This window comes from Macrobrachium rosenbergii, chromosome 50 (assembly GCF_040412425.1).
Source record: "Macrobrachium rosenbergii isolate ZJJX-2024 chromosome 50, ASM4041242v1, whole genome shotgun sequence".
NCBI classification, from domain to species: Eukaryota; Metazoa; Arthropoda; class Malacostraca; order Decapoda; family Palaemonidae; genus Macrobrachium; species Macrobrachium rosenbergii.
The window spans coordinates 13,376,476-13,394,331 of NC_089790.1; the positions used below are offsets into that span (position 1 = coordinate 13,376,476).

General features: G+C 34.3%; 1 protein-coding gene and 1 long non-coding RNA gene across 3 annotated transcripts; both read right to left on the reverse strand.

Annotated features, from left to right (window-relative positions):
• Positions 1–2,511: 2,511 nt before the first annotated feature.
• Positions 2,512–9,131, reverse strand: LOC136832643 (uncharacterized). Its single transcript, XR_010851273.1, has 5 exons — positions 8,995–9,131; positions 5,389–7,165; positions 3,696–4,529; positions 3,298–3,420; positions 2,512–2,945 (listed from the first exon to the last, which is right to left on the reverse strand). It is a non-coding gene; the product is annotated as an uncharacterized lncRNA (long non-coding RNA).
• A 3,833-nt stretch (positions 9,132–12,964) lies between these two features.
• On the reverse strand, positions 12,965–17,390 carry Vps60 (vacuolar protein sorting 60). 2 transcript variants are annotated; one of them, XM_067093913.1, is made up of 3 exons: positions 17,261–17,390; positions 15,565–15,726; positions 12,965–14,634 (listed from the first exon to the last, which is right to left on the reverse strand). In XM_067093913.1, exons 2-3 carry the CDS (start codon positions 15,715–15,717, stop codon positions 14,134–14,136), a joined length of 654 nt encoding a protein of 217 aa, XP_066950014.1. In that variant the 5' UTR covers positions 15,718–15,726; positions 17,261–17,390; the 3' UTR covers positions 12,965–14,133. The 2 variants fall into 2 exon arrangements, with proteins under 2 accessions (XP_066950014.1, XP_066950013.1); XM_067093912.1 differs by having other exon boundaries at positions 17,279–17,381.
• Between the last annotated feature and the right edge of the window lie 466 nt (positions 17,391–17,856).

Below are 17,856 nucleotides of genomic sequence, written 5' to 3' on the forward strand. Positions count from 1 at the left end.
TAACGTTAAATGCAAAGCGAGAGTGTGAATTTCTTATCAATGTTTTTCACGAGATTGTGAATTTCTTTGCGATGTTTTTTCGAGATTGTGAATTTCTTAGCAATGTTTTTCACGAGATTGTGAATTTCTTTGCAATAATGCTCTTGTTAAGATTGTCTTCAGTTCTTACGGCATTAACTTTTAAATGGATTAAGTTTCATGTTAAACAAGAAGCGTTATTTTCATGGCAAGCTTTGTACAAAATTCAAGGAGTATCTTTTACTCACATGATCATAATGACAAGTTCTTTACGTCATCAGATTTGCATTAAAACTAATAAACTACAGTCTGAAATATCTCCTGTCTGAACAATGCAAAAGTATAAGAGCTTCAGGCTGTGATATCCCTCCTGTATTAAACAAAAGCCCTCAGTACCCTAAATTTTAAAGTAAATGCACTAATGCTTACATATTACAATAAAGCAAGGCCTAGATACTATTACAAAATAAATTCTAAAGATCTCTGATGTAAATCAAAGAAACAAACTGTGGATGAAGGCTACGTCAAGTGTATTTAGCTTAGCCTCAACTTCCTTCTATGATGGAAGCCAGTTTGAGAATACCTACAGGGCTTAATGAGAAAAAAATATAAAAAGATAATTCGAACTTTAGCCGAAAATATTACTCACTCTATTCGTATAAAGGTTGATACCTCAAAGGATTTATTCCGCGCAAACCATTCATTCCTAAGTATAATGACAAACACGAAGATATCCCATAAATCACTAAAACTTATTCCCTCTAACTAACGAACCTTTTACTCTTGATAATTTTCGAATGTCAGAAAATGACTGAAAATGATAAGCATAAGACACTGTTAACCTCGCGTGCCCTTCGTACCCAGGCAAGTATGCACTGAATACTGGATACTACAAAACAAAACTTAGTTGATGAAAGACTATCCTTAAAAATGCGTGACTTCTAATTATAAAATAGTCAAAATAAAACCATGACTACCTACTAGCTGATATTAGACTGATGAGGAATTCACGTTTGATATTATGTAGCCTAAAACATCCTCTATTACCTGATGGCTGATATTAAACTATGAGAATTATAGGTAAAACAAAAAAAAAAAATGGAGTATGTATCCTGAAATATTCTTATCTACTTGGCAGCTGACATTAACACTGCTATGAAAACTATGTATCCTAAAGATAACTGTATTAAACTCATGCAATGTTTTGGCAAGAAAGAGAGAGAGAGAGAGAGAGAGAGAGAGAGAGAGAGAGAGAGAGAGAGAGAGAGAGAGAGAGAGAGAGAGAGAGAATGTATCCTGAAACAACCGGAGGAGACCTTAATTTGACAGGAATCTCACATAAAAAAGCATATATCCTGAAGCTAATATGACTAAGAAAATTTAATTACCTGTGTATCCGAATACGCTAAGACGCTCCTCGTAGCTATCAAACAATACTAGATTCAAGCGAAAGCAAAACTATGTATCCTACAGATAAGAAATTTTCATAAAAACGTACATATATACCCTGAACGAGTTTTTGGGTTGATAGCCAATTTCAAACTAGCAAGAAATTGACTGCAGTTTTCCGAAAAATACACTGAAATAGACGGCACATTAAACTTATGAATCTCACTTAGAATAAGGCTATGTGTCCTGAAGTATAGTGAGGTACCACTAATAAGTAACAAATACATGTTAACTAAGGTTTATCCCAAATTGTGTTCTGAAATATGCTGAGTTAACTGATAGCTGACATTCAAATGATTATGTCTTAGCAAGAAAACTACGTGTCCTGAAACATACAGAGCTAGTAATCTAATATTAAACTTGTAAGAAGTCTGACTAAATTCTTAATAGGTACTATTTTACGCAGATATGAGCTTCAGGTATGATAAAAGTCTATGTATGCTGAATAATATAGAGTTATGTGACGTCTAACAAATATTAATGTGAAAAGAGATGAACGTGGAATAAATATGTATTATGCATATATATATATACATAGGTATGATTTATAAAAATGTCTCACGCTACCTCAGGATACGTATGAATTTAATAATGATAAATGAATTTATGTGATGTCATTTATCACTTATAAAAACATTAAAGTGAAAAGAGATGAACGTAACTTCATGAATAAATATATATATATATATATATTATATATATATATATATATATATATATATATATATATATATATATATATATATATACATTATATATATAATATATCTTTATACACATATATATATATATATATATATATATTATATGTATGTATATATATATATATATATATATATATATATATATATATATATATATATATATATATATATATATATATATATATATATATATATATATATATATATATATATATATATATATATATATATATATATATATATATATATATATATATATATATATATATATATATATATACTATATATATATATATAAATATATATATATATATATAGTAGAAGGTTTAGCAGGTTAAGTAATAAATATACTGAATCACAGTGATCTACCTAATACGATAAAATATCCTCCAGTTCCAACCTAAAAAATTACAAGCATCAAAGCTGAACTCGACTCGGCAAAATGCGCTATGACTATGATAAACTAACCTTTGAACATTTACTATAAACTTACACCTATCCTCGTTTTAATATCAATATGTGCAAGATTTTAAACTGCTTGATATGGAAGTTTGACTCTTTCCAACATTTATATTAATAGGGCCATTATTTCTATTTCGTTTGGTCATCAACCAGATTTGTTTTGGTCATCAAAAACAAGTCTGGTTGATAAATGAAAATTAAATTCGACGTGAAGCTGATGTTTTTTCTACAGCAGATACTCGTGGAAGTCCAACGTGATATTGACGTCAATTCCACTTGTCCTATTTATGCTCGAAAGGTCTACACGCTTTCCTGAAGAGATGAGGAAGAAGTTAACGACATTATGTCAGGCTGACATATACTGGCTTACAAGGTATCAATATGAAAGATTAAGATAAAAGATTAAAATGAAAGGCTATTCACTCGTACAGCACAATACAGTAGCAGGTTCAAAATACTTCCAAAAACCCTTTAGTTGACTACTTCAAGTATGGCTGTGTAAAACTGTTTGCGATTTATAATCAAGAGTTCATAGTAAACAAAGGCATGACATACTACTCCTGATTCAATTTGGCACACAGTCAGTCAATGGTAAGCCTTTTCAAAAAGGTCTCTTATTTAATAACTAATCTGTAGAACAGCTTCCGTTTTATCAAGGGCTTACCTTTACAGGCTATGAATTCAGAGAATTAACTGGCTCAGGGGCTCTGTAGTACATGACCCAGAGACTTCAACTGCCTACAGGTGCTGGCACTGACTACCAGTTCTCCTAGTTGCTCGGCCTCAACTGAAAACATTTAAATCATGATAACGTCATCTCAAGCCATTACAAAAATCCTCTAAATCATCTGCTACATTTTTTTTGAGAGAGAGGAGTCAATTACATTTGATTATGCATAGCTCTATTGACAAGGCTTCCTGAAGCTGTACAAAAAACTGGTAGATGACTTATGTACCTTAAGTCATCCTTCTCTAAGAGGCCATGACTAACTGGAGTGTGTCAAAGCCTATCTGAATGGTCTCCTAAAAAGCTATAACAGAATTTCATACTTCTAGACTCACCCATGACTGCGGATAGGTCCTCTTTTGTAAGTTTTCACTTGGTTTTCTTAAAAAAAAAATACTACTTGACATAACACTCTTGATATGTCCGTGTGTTCTCATGTCCTTTGTCCCTAGCACAACTAAGTGCTCTGACGAACCGTGCTTGAAAAAAATGAGTTTGTCTAACATCTTTGTAACAACCTGGTTCCACCGAGTCGTATTTCTCTGGGCTCGTAGTACAGACACACTTTAACTCTATGAGGTAACCCAATGACTGATCACCCATTACCCAAGGCAGGGAATGGTCCTCCACACAACAACATAGAAAAAACCCTTTAGGCTTGATTCTAGTTCTGTATTGTAGAGACATCAGAGGTATATGCTAAATGGGAGGCAGCATGGCTCAGGATGTGGCCGAGAGTGAAATACCACTATCCTGATCATTCCTCTTAGCGAAATTGAATAAGAGCCTGGCTCTAAAAGTGGGTCATACAAGCCTTGGAGGGAGCTGTATCGTAGGCACAGTGTCGGGTGTGGGAGTTTGTACTTAACACTTGTTGGCACACCTAAATTCTGTTCCTCGTTTATGTGATTACAAAGATAAGTTTCCCTGCCACCTCTCGATATAATTAACTTGCATCTGACCTTGTGCTTTTTTTTCATCTTATCAGATATTCGCCGTCATAATGTAATTTCTATTGTCTCCTTCCCATAATATTTTAGAGACTGAAGTGGTTCTGTTATTGGAAAATTCCAATAGTAAAGAATCTTCCACCTGCTATGTACACCTTCTGAATACTTCCAATTTGTGAAATCTTTCAGTTCACTCAAAGTTTTTTTTCAGTAATGAACCTGCAAAGGAAAATTCTCCATTTAGAAAGCAAAACTTACTTGTATACGACATGACAGCCTAAACCAAGCCCTAAAGTTAAGTCTAGGCCTAAACCTTCCTTTAATGAGCTGATCAAGTCACAGCACTCTTATGTAGGCTACCTTACTTAATCTGTGTAGTTTGGTGTGAAATTTAAGTGACAACGATTAAAATCGGAAAAAAAAATCCAAAAGCAAACTATATCATGAAGTGAATAATGACAGACAATTAAAAGACTTTAATTTATGATAGAAAAGACATCCTGGAACGTCATTTGTGAGGGCTCAGATTTATGTTACAAATTCACTGAGTAGGCCTACTAACTCCTTTAAAACAACATTCTACAGACGAGACTTTACCAATTTCGTTTTCAAAGTTAGGTTTTGTAAAACAAACAAAATGCGTGGGATGAATATCTATATGGATTAAATTCAGGACGACAAACCTCACATTCAAGTAACAAACTTGAATTCCGGGTGAATGTGGTTTATAAAAATCTGTGCAAATGCAAATGAGACTGGCTGTCAAACAGAATCTACGTATAGTTTTAGTATTACATGAACTTTAAAGTATTGCTGTCTCTAGGATACATATTGTGTACATATAAAACCTTCTAAAGTCGTTATTTATATATATAAAAGATGATTTATGCATTCGCACTAAAATAATTATTTTACGCTCATGCTGACGCCTTAGTTTTCAGTGGAGTAATGAGCTTGCTCAGAGATTATCAAACCAGATTATAGAGAGAGAGAGAGAGAGAGAGAGAGAGAGAGAGAGAGAGAGAGAGAGAGAGAGAGAGAGAGAGAGAGAGAGAGAGAGAGAGAGAGAGAGACTTACAGATTTCAGTGGCTGACCTCTGCCCTGTCATGAAGGTTTACACCAACAGCTTTCCACCTCGATGTATCGCGACCTATTTTGATGTTCCAAGAGGTTCCCGATTCCTGTTTCGTGATTCCTGGTTCCTTCTCCGTCGTTTCATTCAGTTTAAACCAAAGTCGTTTCAGTACACCAGTAAAGACTTGATATAATCGAGATCGTTTCCATAAAAATAATTCAAAACATATAGGCCTAGCTGATTTTTTCAATTATTTACGAGATTTTTCATTAAAATAGTCGCATATAAATGCGACTATTTTACAGGGCTATATTTACAGGACTCTTAAGTATATTGATACTTAAATATACAAACTTTCATAGCGCTAAGGTTATTAGAGGCTTTCCTTATACATAACCTAAAAGGCTAAAACCTAGTTTGAATAGACACAACTATTGCCTTTGGCAGGTAAGCAGGGTTGGAGTAATTACAATTCAAAATCTTAATTACAATTACAATTACATTATTAAAACTTTAAATTGCAATTATAATTACAATTACTCATGTGAAGTTCAATTACAATTACAATTACCACAAGACAGTCAATTATAATTACAATTATAATTACTCAGCTTCCAACAGTAAGCTTTGGTTGGAAAGAAAAATGCTACATCGTGCTGTTGTCATTTATTGAAAAATTACAACACTAGCTTGCACAATAACTAAATTAAAAATTTCCTATGATTAAAGGTATTTGCTCATTTAAATAAACAGCGGTGCATCTAGCTATGTAAATAGGAAAAAAATTGATTTAAGATTTAATTCTTGTACTTTTGAAAACATGGGTGAAAACAAATCTAACTTCTGACAGGCTTGTAAAAACTAAAGGTATTTGCTCATTTAAATAAACAGCGGTGCAACTAGCTATGAAAATAGGAAAAAAGATTGATTTAAGATTTAATTCTTGTACTTATGAAAAAATGGGTGAAAACAAATCTAACTACTGAATTTTAGTATGACTTACTTTTTTGCCATTACAATTACTTTATAAAGTAATTAATTATAATTAAAATTACCTCACTAAGTTCTACATCCAATTACAATTACATACTTTAATGTAATTAATTACATTTAAATTAAATTACAATTACAATTACTCCAACCCTGCCTGAGGTAAGTTTTTCCTAATTTGACTTTATTTTCATCCCTTCAGTATGGTCGTCTTTTATTCTATGCTTTTTTACTCGGTGTAAATGTATATTATTAATTTTTGCACTAGGTATAAAGGTATATTAAATTTTTCACTAGGTATAAAAGTATATTATCAACTTTTTACAGAGCCTGAGGAAGGAATTATGTCGGAACTCTGTACAGTAAGCACTAAATCTTACAACCCCATAATTTACTTAGTTTTTCATTTGTTTAATTGCTAATAAACCCGAGGTTATATTATAAAAAAGTTTCTTCAACGGCGTGTTAATTTCGCGAGTCTAAATTCATAAGGCTATAAATATTTTGCGATTATAAATTGACATAAAAAACGCAGTAGGCCTACGTAAGAACTTGCTCAACCAAATGGTTCTTATAATTGTATGCCGTTCTTGGTTAAGGGATTGAGTTTACAGGTTTATTAAATGCCGCATCTGAATTTAGCGTTTTTCTCTTACGTCTTAGTGGGACAATAGGCTTAAAACTTGCTCGATTTATTAAAATAAACCTCGAATTGTATCGAATTGACTTTACTGATGTACTGGAACGACTTTAATAGATACAACAGCAGATCTTGGAGCAAAGCATCGTCTGTGAATAGAAAGTGAGTCTACGCTAGTTAACCTTTTCGTAAAAATGATTCGATGAAACAGTATGGATGAATAGGTCTTAAATAAAATGGAAATTTAGTTAATTTGATACTAGGAGTCGAAGAAACTGACCAATTGCAGTTCGTTTTATTACGTTAAAAACTCGATTCCACACACACACACAGTTACAGTTACCTCGGGGCTAAGTCTAAAGTTTCTCAGGTAATTATTCTGATATTAATCTGAAATATGAATCAAGATCTTGCATTTATCTTTAAAAAAATTTAAATTTCGCCTTATTTCCTTCATAAAATGTATTTGAAAGGCATTTTTAACTCCCATATACCTGAGAGCCAATCGCTCTAAATGTCTGCTGCTCCTGCTAGATTAGACTTATATTATAGCTCACAGCAAAGTCTTCGAATATCTGTATATTCAGGTGACAAATGAATCTAAGCCTTGACAGACGCCCTCATATAAACAAAAATATTTTTACTTCCCCACATTATCGGCCAGCATCTCACCCTGCAGGCCTGGGTAGATTAAAAGTTGCTGCAATGAGGTTTAAAACATCGTAATCTATAGGCCTATATATGTGGGTATACTGCCAACATAAGCAATGGACATTCTTTTCCAACAGTTCTAGGTCGTAGTCTTTATCCTGGTAATACAAAACTCTCGTTTTACAGTTTCATTAAAGTTTATTAAAACAGAAACCAAGTCATTAAATTCACCCATCTTTAGGATTTTGAGAGAGAGAGAGAGAGAGAGAGAGAGAGAGAGAGAGAGAGAGAGAGAGAGAGAGAGAGAGAGAGAGTCATTCAATCCTAAGCTACTGTCCGTCAGTTACGATGAAATTCTTAATTTTTTCATTTAATTACAGGCTGATGAAATAGCACGTGGGCGTAGCTGACTCCTCCAGCTGTCAAAGTTGGTTGTAAACACGATTCAAGACAATTTTGAAATTCTTCTTCCAATTCCTGACAAAGATACCTTAGTGGGGAAAACTGTAAAAAAAAACTCAAATTGATAGGTTAAAAAGCACCGAGACTGCTTGTATACGTGGGTTATGTCCATTCTTTAAAAGAATTTAGAAAATAAAGCAGGGCTCCACTAAAATTTGTGTTCCACGGGTCAGCAAAGCAAATAATTACACCTATACCCAAGGTTGTTCGCCTAATTAAGGAACGTTGCAAATTTTTGCATACTTTCAGCAGGTACTTAAGCTATTGCTCTGTTAACTGCAGAACCAGTGATGAACCAAGTTTGCGTTTTGACGATAAAATTAGTTCGTAAGTAAAACAACGTTGTTGTCATTAGCCAACCAGTGAATTAATACAAATTTTCATGAATTTCGTGGATTTTTGCTGACTTGACCATTTATCTGTGACCGGAGAAGACTGTCAGAGGTCGTCTCTGTTCGTTGCCTAATCCAGAGGGCCACACTAGGCCTCTTAAATGTGGGCTTGTTTCATATGAATAGGGTTCATCTTCTGAATAATAATAAAAATATATAAAAATAATAATACACATACGACAAAAGTTCTGCCATGGACCCCAGACCACAGATAGGTCCCAGTGGTTCAAAATTTTCCTAGACGTTTTAGAAAGCCATATTTTAGTGTTTATAATGGCATTTTAGCTTCGAAGGGCGTCACAATTGACCAAATTGTCGAAAACTCACAAAATTCTACATTCATTTCCCTAGACACCCCTTACTATGGGCATTTTTAATATAACCCATGGTTATTCTAACAACCAACGTCAACAAATTCAAGCATATCTCGTAACGAATATAAGAAAAACTACCTTGAAATTACTTGTCCTTACCAGAGTCCTAGCCTTAATTTCACAAGCACTTTTGTTTACAAGAACAACCTTCCATTGTCGTCTTCAGAACTATACTGAGGCTTCCAGTGTCTGGGAAAGGAATTGCTTTGGCCAATCAGAGGTCTCCACCATGCTCAACTTTTTGTCCCCATCTTGCATTGGCTGAAAACTTTGGTTCTTCGTAAACGATTTTCCCATTGGCTAGTGGGATGAGACCTAATTTCCTGAGAATATTTCCATAGGGATCACTGTTACCCTAAGCATTTAACATATACATGAATAGTTTGTGAGTATACATGCATAATTAATAAGGAAAACAAATTAATCAATAAACGCAAGAGTATACATAGTGAAGAAAAAGAGAAAATATAATACTAAATGTATGCTATACATACACATTTGCAAGCGATTGTGCATCTGCAAGTCTAATGCACGTGCACTTCACACATTAATATAAGTAAGCCTCTTCAGTCTTTGTATGGCCATATTTGTGACTTTTTTTAATGTGGGCATCTTCCTTGCTTGTGGGCACCTATATCTGAGACGTCTTCTTTGTGAACATCAATTGACCAAACTGACAGGACAGATCTCACTTAATACAGTAGATAAACGTCATACAGGGCTTCTACGTTGTTTTTATGTTTTCTGAAAAACTATAAAGTGGTTTAACCAAACCAGTGGGTCAAAATGCCCAGATCTCACAAGTATTGCTTTGAAAGGTTTGACTGTATTACTAAAATGTTAATATTATGTATTTAATTGCATAGCTCTTCAAAAAAGCCAAAAATTTTGATCCTGATAAAATTCTCTTAATTTTCAGTTAAAAGCTTTTGGGCAACTTTCTAAATAAACATATCCCAGAACATTACAGCTCAAGAAATTCTTTGATGTGTTTATAGGCGATTTTGTGAGCTTACATACTACTACCTTGTCAATCACTAATTGTCAGATTTTGTGACCTGTCACAAAGCTATAAACTGATAAATTCACGCAAGATATCCTTTCAGCAGAAGAAATTTCTCTGAGATAACTTTTGCATTACTCAACAGACCTATTTTTCTTTGAGGTAACTTTTGCATTGCTCAACAGATCTATTTTTCTTTGAGGTAACTTTTGCATTATTCAGCAGAACTATTGAGGTTAAAATATAAAGGAAAATATTTTGGTTTTGTACCATTTTTTTGTCCATTTCAAAAATACATTTTAATTGTACAATAATTACATGAACATGGATGGGTTTCCTTACTTAAACAACATTGATGAAAGACCATGTAATTCTAAATCACTCTCTTAAACCATTAATTTATATTATAAAGGGGCCTTATGCTGTTACTGCAGCCCTCGAATGTTAGCAAAGACTTAAATTCTGTGCATTCAAGCAATGGGTCTTGTGGGTTTATCAGATATCAATTGGTCAAACAAGAGTGAGTAATTCAGAAATGGTATAGACTCACTTTAACATGGTGCTCATATTGTTCAAGGATTCAATGATCCAATTAACGAGTTTAACCTTTTAATTAATAAATGGTATTTACCACTCATTAAAGATCATGGGTTTTGGAGATGTTAAAAAATCAGCGACGAGAAAGATTGTTTTTGTGTCTGGTCTCAGTTAACCTCAATGCCACCATGGGCAGGGATCCAACATGCTTTAGTGTTTACACCAGATTCATATAATTCATGAAATAAAAACCTTATTTTTCATGATGACATTTTTCGAACAATTGTTCAGAATAGCTTCTACTGCACTCCTAGAGCCAATGAAGATGTCTGAGTTCTGTGGTGAATTATTTCTAAGAGAATGACTTCTGTATTTATTTAGCACAGTTCTTCTGTGAAAACAGAATCAATGTTTCCTAAAGAGAACAGACTTGTTTTGTTGGGTGACATGGCAGCAAGTCCTGAGATACTAAAGGGCAGAGAAATTGTCACGCCACCTACGCGGATCTGTCATTTCAAGAAGGCTCACAATGAAGGTGGCACCTTTATCAGGCTGGAGGTGAAAGGTTACAAAGGCGAGGCAACAACAACCATGCAGCCTTCTCCCACTAAATGCAATGCCTTTAAAGTCCTCTACAGGCAGTAAACACCTGCAGGAGCAGGAGGAACAAAATGCCAGGCTCAACCCCCTGCATCACGTACAGAAAAGAGCAGTCATCCTCCCGGAAGGTGGCCACCAGTGAGTAAGTCATTCTTAAGAGAGGATCTAAAATTACAACTGACATTCCTGGCCAGCCTTGATGTGTTCAGTTGCACAAGTGAAACTTTAACAGGGAACATCATTGCCAAGACCCAGCTAAATACAACGCCTCACCTTAAGAGATGTCTGTAGTTATCAGCAACATTATCATCATTATATTTTGATATGCTACTATTTTATGATACATTTTAGATAAATCTCTCAAATCGAATGTGAAGTGGGAAGTACAGGTTTGTTAAGGTTAGGAACTGTGTGGATTACTGTTAGCAATATCTAAAAAATACTGAAATCAAGTACAGGTTATAATATAGGGGCTTTGATACTTAAAAGACTTTGTTGCTTGTCAGAAAGCCAGACCCCCACAGTATCTGTCAAACTGAGGTGCTACTGTGAAAAGCTGCTGGTATTCCACACATACAAAGTGCAATGAAAAAGTTATCACTAAAGGAAAGAACTGATGTCAGAGTGTACAAGGAAAATTCTGTTAGACAAAATTACTGTATGTACAATAACTGACTATGACTGACATTATTGATACATTATTTAAAAAAAAAAAGTGAAAGTTAAAGTGATTAATGCAAAAATAAATCAGCAGAATAACACAGAAAATTAAAGTGAATATACAGAAATGACTCACAGTCATCAAAGATAAAACTAAGGGGCAAATTACTTTATGCTTACAAAACAAATATACCACGTACTGTAAATACACAGAAAACTCTGAAATGTGCATAAAAAGGTGAGTAAAGAAGTAAAATAAACAATTATTGTCTCTGGACCACAAAAGCATAAAGGAAGAGGAAAAGTTATCAAGAAGATGGGCTCTCACTCCCATACGCCAACTGTTTAGTGACTCTAAAACTGTACTTTCTTTGTAATGATTAGAATAAAAAAGGAACACTCTGGCAAAACAATGCAAAAACATGCTGGAATGAAAAAAAAAAAAAACAAAAAAGCCAACACACACACAAGATGAAAAGGAGTAATTATTCACAGAACAGAATGTTACAGACTACAAAACAATCAGGTAAAAATCACACCAACAACTTACATAGTAAAAAAATGAGTGACTACAATAACCTGGTTTCATATGACCTAAATGATTAGCAATGGAAATTGATGTAAGCTGCCAACATCTAGCCAAGACTCCAGTGAGACTACCTTCTGTATAGCAGACTAAAGACCACTGATCTAGTGAACATCATGGAATGGAACAAAGTTTAGGCCAAAGGCTAAGCACAGGGACCTACGAGGTCATTCAGTACTGAAAGGAAAACCGAGAGTAAAAAAAGTTTGAAAGATGCAACAGGAGGAAAACCTTGCAGTTGCACTATGAAACAATTGTTAAAAGAGGGTGGAAAGCAAGATGGTAGAGAGGGAATAATGAACAGAGGTACAGTAAAAAGAATGAAAGATGATGTAGCTGGGGGCCAAAGGAATGCTACAGAGAACCTCAAGTAAAGCCTACAATGCACAGAGTGAAATGCACTGACAGCTCTAACCCCAACAAGGATAGTGAACATCATGGACCTAGACACAGATAATACACAAAGAATCACTGTACGCCATATGCATTTTGCACAAGTTTTTTAATTAGTTGAGGAAGTATACTGTGTATAGTATTAACTCTGGCTTTATTACCTATATCACTGACACAGCAAACACAGCAGCAGCTGTACAGTATATAAAAACAGCAGCTGCAATTAACAGAAACAAGTGATTTGAGTTGTTGTGTTAAACCCTCACTAGTATAAATAACAGATCAGACAATGTGATATATAGCATTTAATCATTTTAGAAATAAGACAATGATATTCTTAATCATATGCAATTTAAAAATTAAGCCTATGACAATTTTTTTTACAAAAAAAGCATAGCTGTTTTAAGAATGGATGCCGCTACACAAGAAAAAGCTCGTAAAATATTTTACCATAGTGTACGCATTACAAAATCACATATACTTCATTGACAATAAAACTTGCATTAAAGACAGACCCTTTACTTTACAACATATCACAACATAAATGTAAAACTCTTGCAAGAGGTTATTTTTCATGTCAGTTTAATAAGGCATTAAAAATCACTGGTCAAGTTCTGGGTGAAAAAAAAAAAAAAAAAAAAAAAAAAACAGAAATGCACCTTTGACAACTACAAGAACAAATATAATGTGTTTGTTCTTGCAATCACCTTAGCTATGTAGAATATCCACTCTGAAGAAAATGAAAATGGTATTCATGTACAAGAATCATATGTTTCTCAGTGACAGACCATAGACAAGCAACCTGCTGCAAACTGTTAAATACATGCTTTCATTGAGAATTTTTGAATTAAAAGACACAATGATCAATTCATGTCCCTTGATACTACAATACTGTATAATGCTTTTTTTTGATCATGTATTAAATGCTTTGACAAAATGTATCACCAATACCTCCCTTAAACAACTAACAAAAATATAAAATATATAATACATAGCTCTCAAAAATAAAATTCAATGAAAAACCCAATATCATCCAAATTACTAACTATTCAACAGTACATTTCAAGGGTATTAGTACAAATACATGAAAAAATAATAATAACCCATTTTGTCTGGCAATACCTGGAACCACAGCTGGTTCTCATTTCATTAAGCATCAGAGAAATAAATCATACCTCAAGCAGTTCCTTTCACTTGGACTTCTAGGAAGCAAACTGTTAAAAACAATCAATTAACTGTTTAACCACCTGCTTAAGTTGATCAAACAGTTCATATTTCCAAAAGACATGATGGCTTAGTAGACTAGAACAAAGAATTCAGACAAATGACAAAATTATACTGCCAACCATTTCAACTTCTGACAAGGATAATCAGATCACCCACCATTCAAATTTGACAATGACAAGTCTATCGTTAGCCTTTCCTCTGTAACGCAGAGCGCTGTAAAACCTAAACTTCACTAAGTAGTCATCTGAGGTAACCCAAACTCATCTACCGGCAATCCGTCCTTGACTGTGTCCGCTCCTGGCTCCTTCTCAGGGGCATTGGGGATGTTAACGTCATCTAGGTAAGATGCATCGTCATCCACCATAATGTCGTCTCCCAGGGCATCAAGCTCAGCTGCAAGGTCGTCCTCATCGATTTCTGGCATGCCATATGTGCGGCCCAGCGCTTCCTGGACCTCGTCGGCTTGCTCCAGCATGTCTGCCATGTCGTCCTGCAAGTCCTCTATTTCGTCGATGTTGATATTCTTGTATTCCTTCTTCATCTCCTTGACGCCAAGCTTCATTGCGGCCACTGTAGTCTTAGTGTCCTTCAGGGTCTGTGTAGCATAGTTGGCCTGCTCCATGTTGAACGCCTGGTTCCTCAGGTTTGTAGACTGAGCCTCGTACATTTTCTTCTGCTTCAGGACTCTTAGTGCTTTCTGTTTCACAGCATTCTTTGCAGGACCCTCGCGCATCTGCAAGTGAAAATGAACATTTCAATTCCTCTCTTCTATTTACTTTGGTTTTTTCACTTGACAATAGTCAAATTAGTACCAAGATATCTCTGATAAAAGGAGCACTGTCCACAAAAACATATTAAAAGCTTCACTGTCATTCAATATCCAAGATGATTATGTTTAAAATGAATGTGAAATATTTATTACTGTAATAAAAACAAAGAAATATTAAAAAACTCTTATGAAACATTACTTACAATAAAAAATATCTTTAGCAATTGTGTCACTTTCAACCTTTAGCAATTGTCACTTTCAACCAACAAGGCATATATCTAGTATCAGAAATATATTCTTGAGATAAATTTTGTCAGAATCTTCAACTTTATGAAAATTTTTAAGTTATAGCACTACAACACATACAAATATATTAAATATGATTTAATGTTAGTTCATTATGATCAAACACTTGGGGTCTGCCCTATGAGAGTTAAGTATCTTAACTGTTTCAACTAACATTAATAAAACTGTATGTTACAGCAAGATATTCATATGTATTAAATTCATATTTATTTAGCCCATAGCATGAAGACACTCATTTCAACTACATTCCAGTTTTAAGGTCAAGAGATCACCAATGAGCAGCAAAGGCAAGAGACATGCCAATGCCTAGGTAATGAGAGACTGGGTTTTCAAGGTAAGGAATGGTGCAAAGATACAGAGCGTTTCATTACTCTACGAAAAACAATTTTAAAGGAACCATTGACTTGAAATTCAAGCTTCCAAAGAAAATGGTGTTCAATAGGAAGGAGTACAAGGAAGTAAAGGGAAATACAGAAAGAAGAGATCTCATTTATTAAAAAAAAAAAAAAAAATTATTAGGCTAATAAATAAATAAAAATGTGTTAAAATGCAAAATTATGACAATACCAGCTATGAATTAAACCATACCTTTTTCATTTGATCCTTGTACTTGACCAGCTCAGCATCAAGGCGCGCTATCTTCTTTTCAACAGACTCTGCACGGCTGTCGACATTGCCGATACAGTCAGTAAGATTTGGAGGAGGTTCCTTGCCTTTGCCACGGCCAAATAGACGATTCATTGTTCTTGTCTGCAAAATAAATGTGAAATTCAGAACTCTATGTCCTTCTCTGAATTATCAGCATCTTCCTCAGTTTAAAATGACAATTATCAAAACTGAGGTTTTGCTTAAACCTGACATTCTTTGACAATGACAGTTTCAATAATACGCTATTACAGCTGCATATTTACTTTAGTGCACTGTACAGTTACACAACTTATTATAATCGGCCATAAACGAAACTCTGTGTAACTGTTGGTACAGTACTGTACCAACAGTTACACAGAGTTTCGTTCATGGCCGATTTCAAAGATGTATGTAGGCTAAACCATAACCCCAATTGGGCTATTCCTGTCACGTCCAGGTTAACGATTAGCCCACTGTAAGCAACATCACACAGTCCCTTTGAAGCCCCCAACAAGGTCGGTACGGCCTGTGGCCTAGCCTCTAGATTAGGTTAAGCTAGAGCTAGTTATGTTGGGCTAGGATGTATGTAGGGTATGCTTTATCCCTAATAAGGCTATTCCTGTCATATGCAGGTTAGTAATTAGCCTACAGAGGCCTCCACCAGGGTAGGTAAGACTTGTGGGTATTATTTCACTTATGGACATTAATTGCTTTCAACATAAAATATAGGTTTTTCTGTTGTATTATGATGTGATTTGAATGATTTTGAGGTTTATTTCCATCGCAAATGGCAAATGATATACTGTATACAAAATTAATAAAATTACGACTTGTCAGAATACTGCACCCCCTCTCCATAGCTAATACGGCAAAACTGTAATCAGTAAACACATGCTATGGAGAAAGTGCAGTATTCTGACAAGTCAATTTTATTAATTTTATGCAATATATCATTTATTAGTATTCACAGTAAACAACACCAGGCAATTAGGTAAGATTGTGGCCTAGGCCCTACATTAAGTTAGGCTACGATGTACTTAGGCCATACCACAACCCCAATTAGGATACTCCTGTCATATACAAGTTAATGACTGGCCTACTGTAAGCAATAACATACTGTAACATTGAAGCCCCTACCCTATGCCCTAGGTCAGGTTAGCCTAGTCTAGGATTGACCTAGCCTACATAGACTATATTCTTTCTAATTAGTATACTCCATGTCCAGATTAGGTTAGGAAGTGCTCCCGTGGAGTAATTGCCAATAAAAAGTGAATAAAAACAGTTAATTCAAAGTTATGTTTATTGTATTTAATATTTTATTAGTGAAAGTTACTGGTTAGGCTGGACTAAAGGTTACCGAATTCGGGTTATAACCAGAATCATCCTGTGGGTTAAATAAGCTCATAATTGGCCTGAATTAGGAATAGGGGCTAAACAAGAAGAAAAAATTGTATTTTTTTTATAAAAGACGTTATAAATAAAATTCCACTAAACACTAAAAATAGGCTAGAGAAAAAAAAAAATTACATTAAAAAACTCTTCCCAGAAGTCCGACGTTGATGCTTTACTACGACCTTATAAGTTATCCTAAATCATATATATATGAAAGAATATGGTTTAAATTTGGCATAAATAACACAATCGTGTGTATATTTACCCGAGGAAGGTTAGTTACCAAGGTGATTCAGAATCGTATGACGTTCTCGAAGGGTGTACGTTCTTGTTCTTCACCTGAGCCTTTTGTTTCAATAACAAACCGTTCGCTGCGGGAGCGTTTTCGGGAGTTCTCTAGCAACGGGAAAAATTACGTAATTTCTCTCGTTTTTTTACCATTTTGATAAAGTTTTTGTTGCTTTAGATTGATTTAAACTATTTCATGTTATCAATGACATGACAATTATTTAGTATTCCAGGTTTTTTTTATAATAAACGAAACCTCCATCATAATGTAAAAAGAACATTGCGTCATTTTTCTCGTTTTTTCGCCTTTACGGTGTAATTATCGTTATTTTTATGGTAAATATAAACTATTTTCGGTTATCAATGACGTGATAAATTGTTTATATTATTTAGATTCCATGTTTTTTTATTATAATAAAGGAAACTTTCCTTCGTAGGAAGTTTGCGAGTCCTGATTATGACGTCATAGATCCTTCCTAGAAATACTGCCGTTGCTAAATAGAATATCTTGACGAGCCGTTCAACCTGTGACTAATCGTACTATTAATAGATAATTACTGTAATTGCTTATCT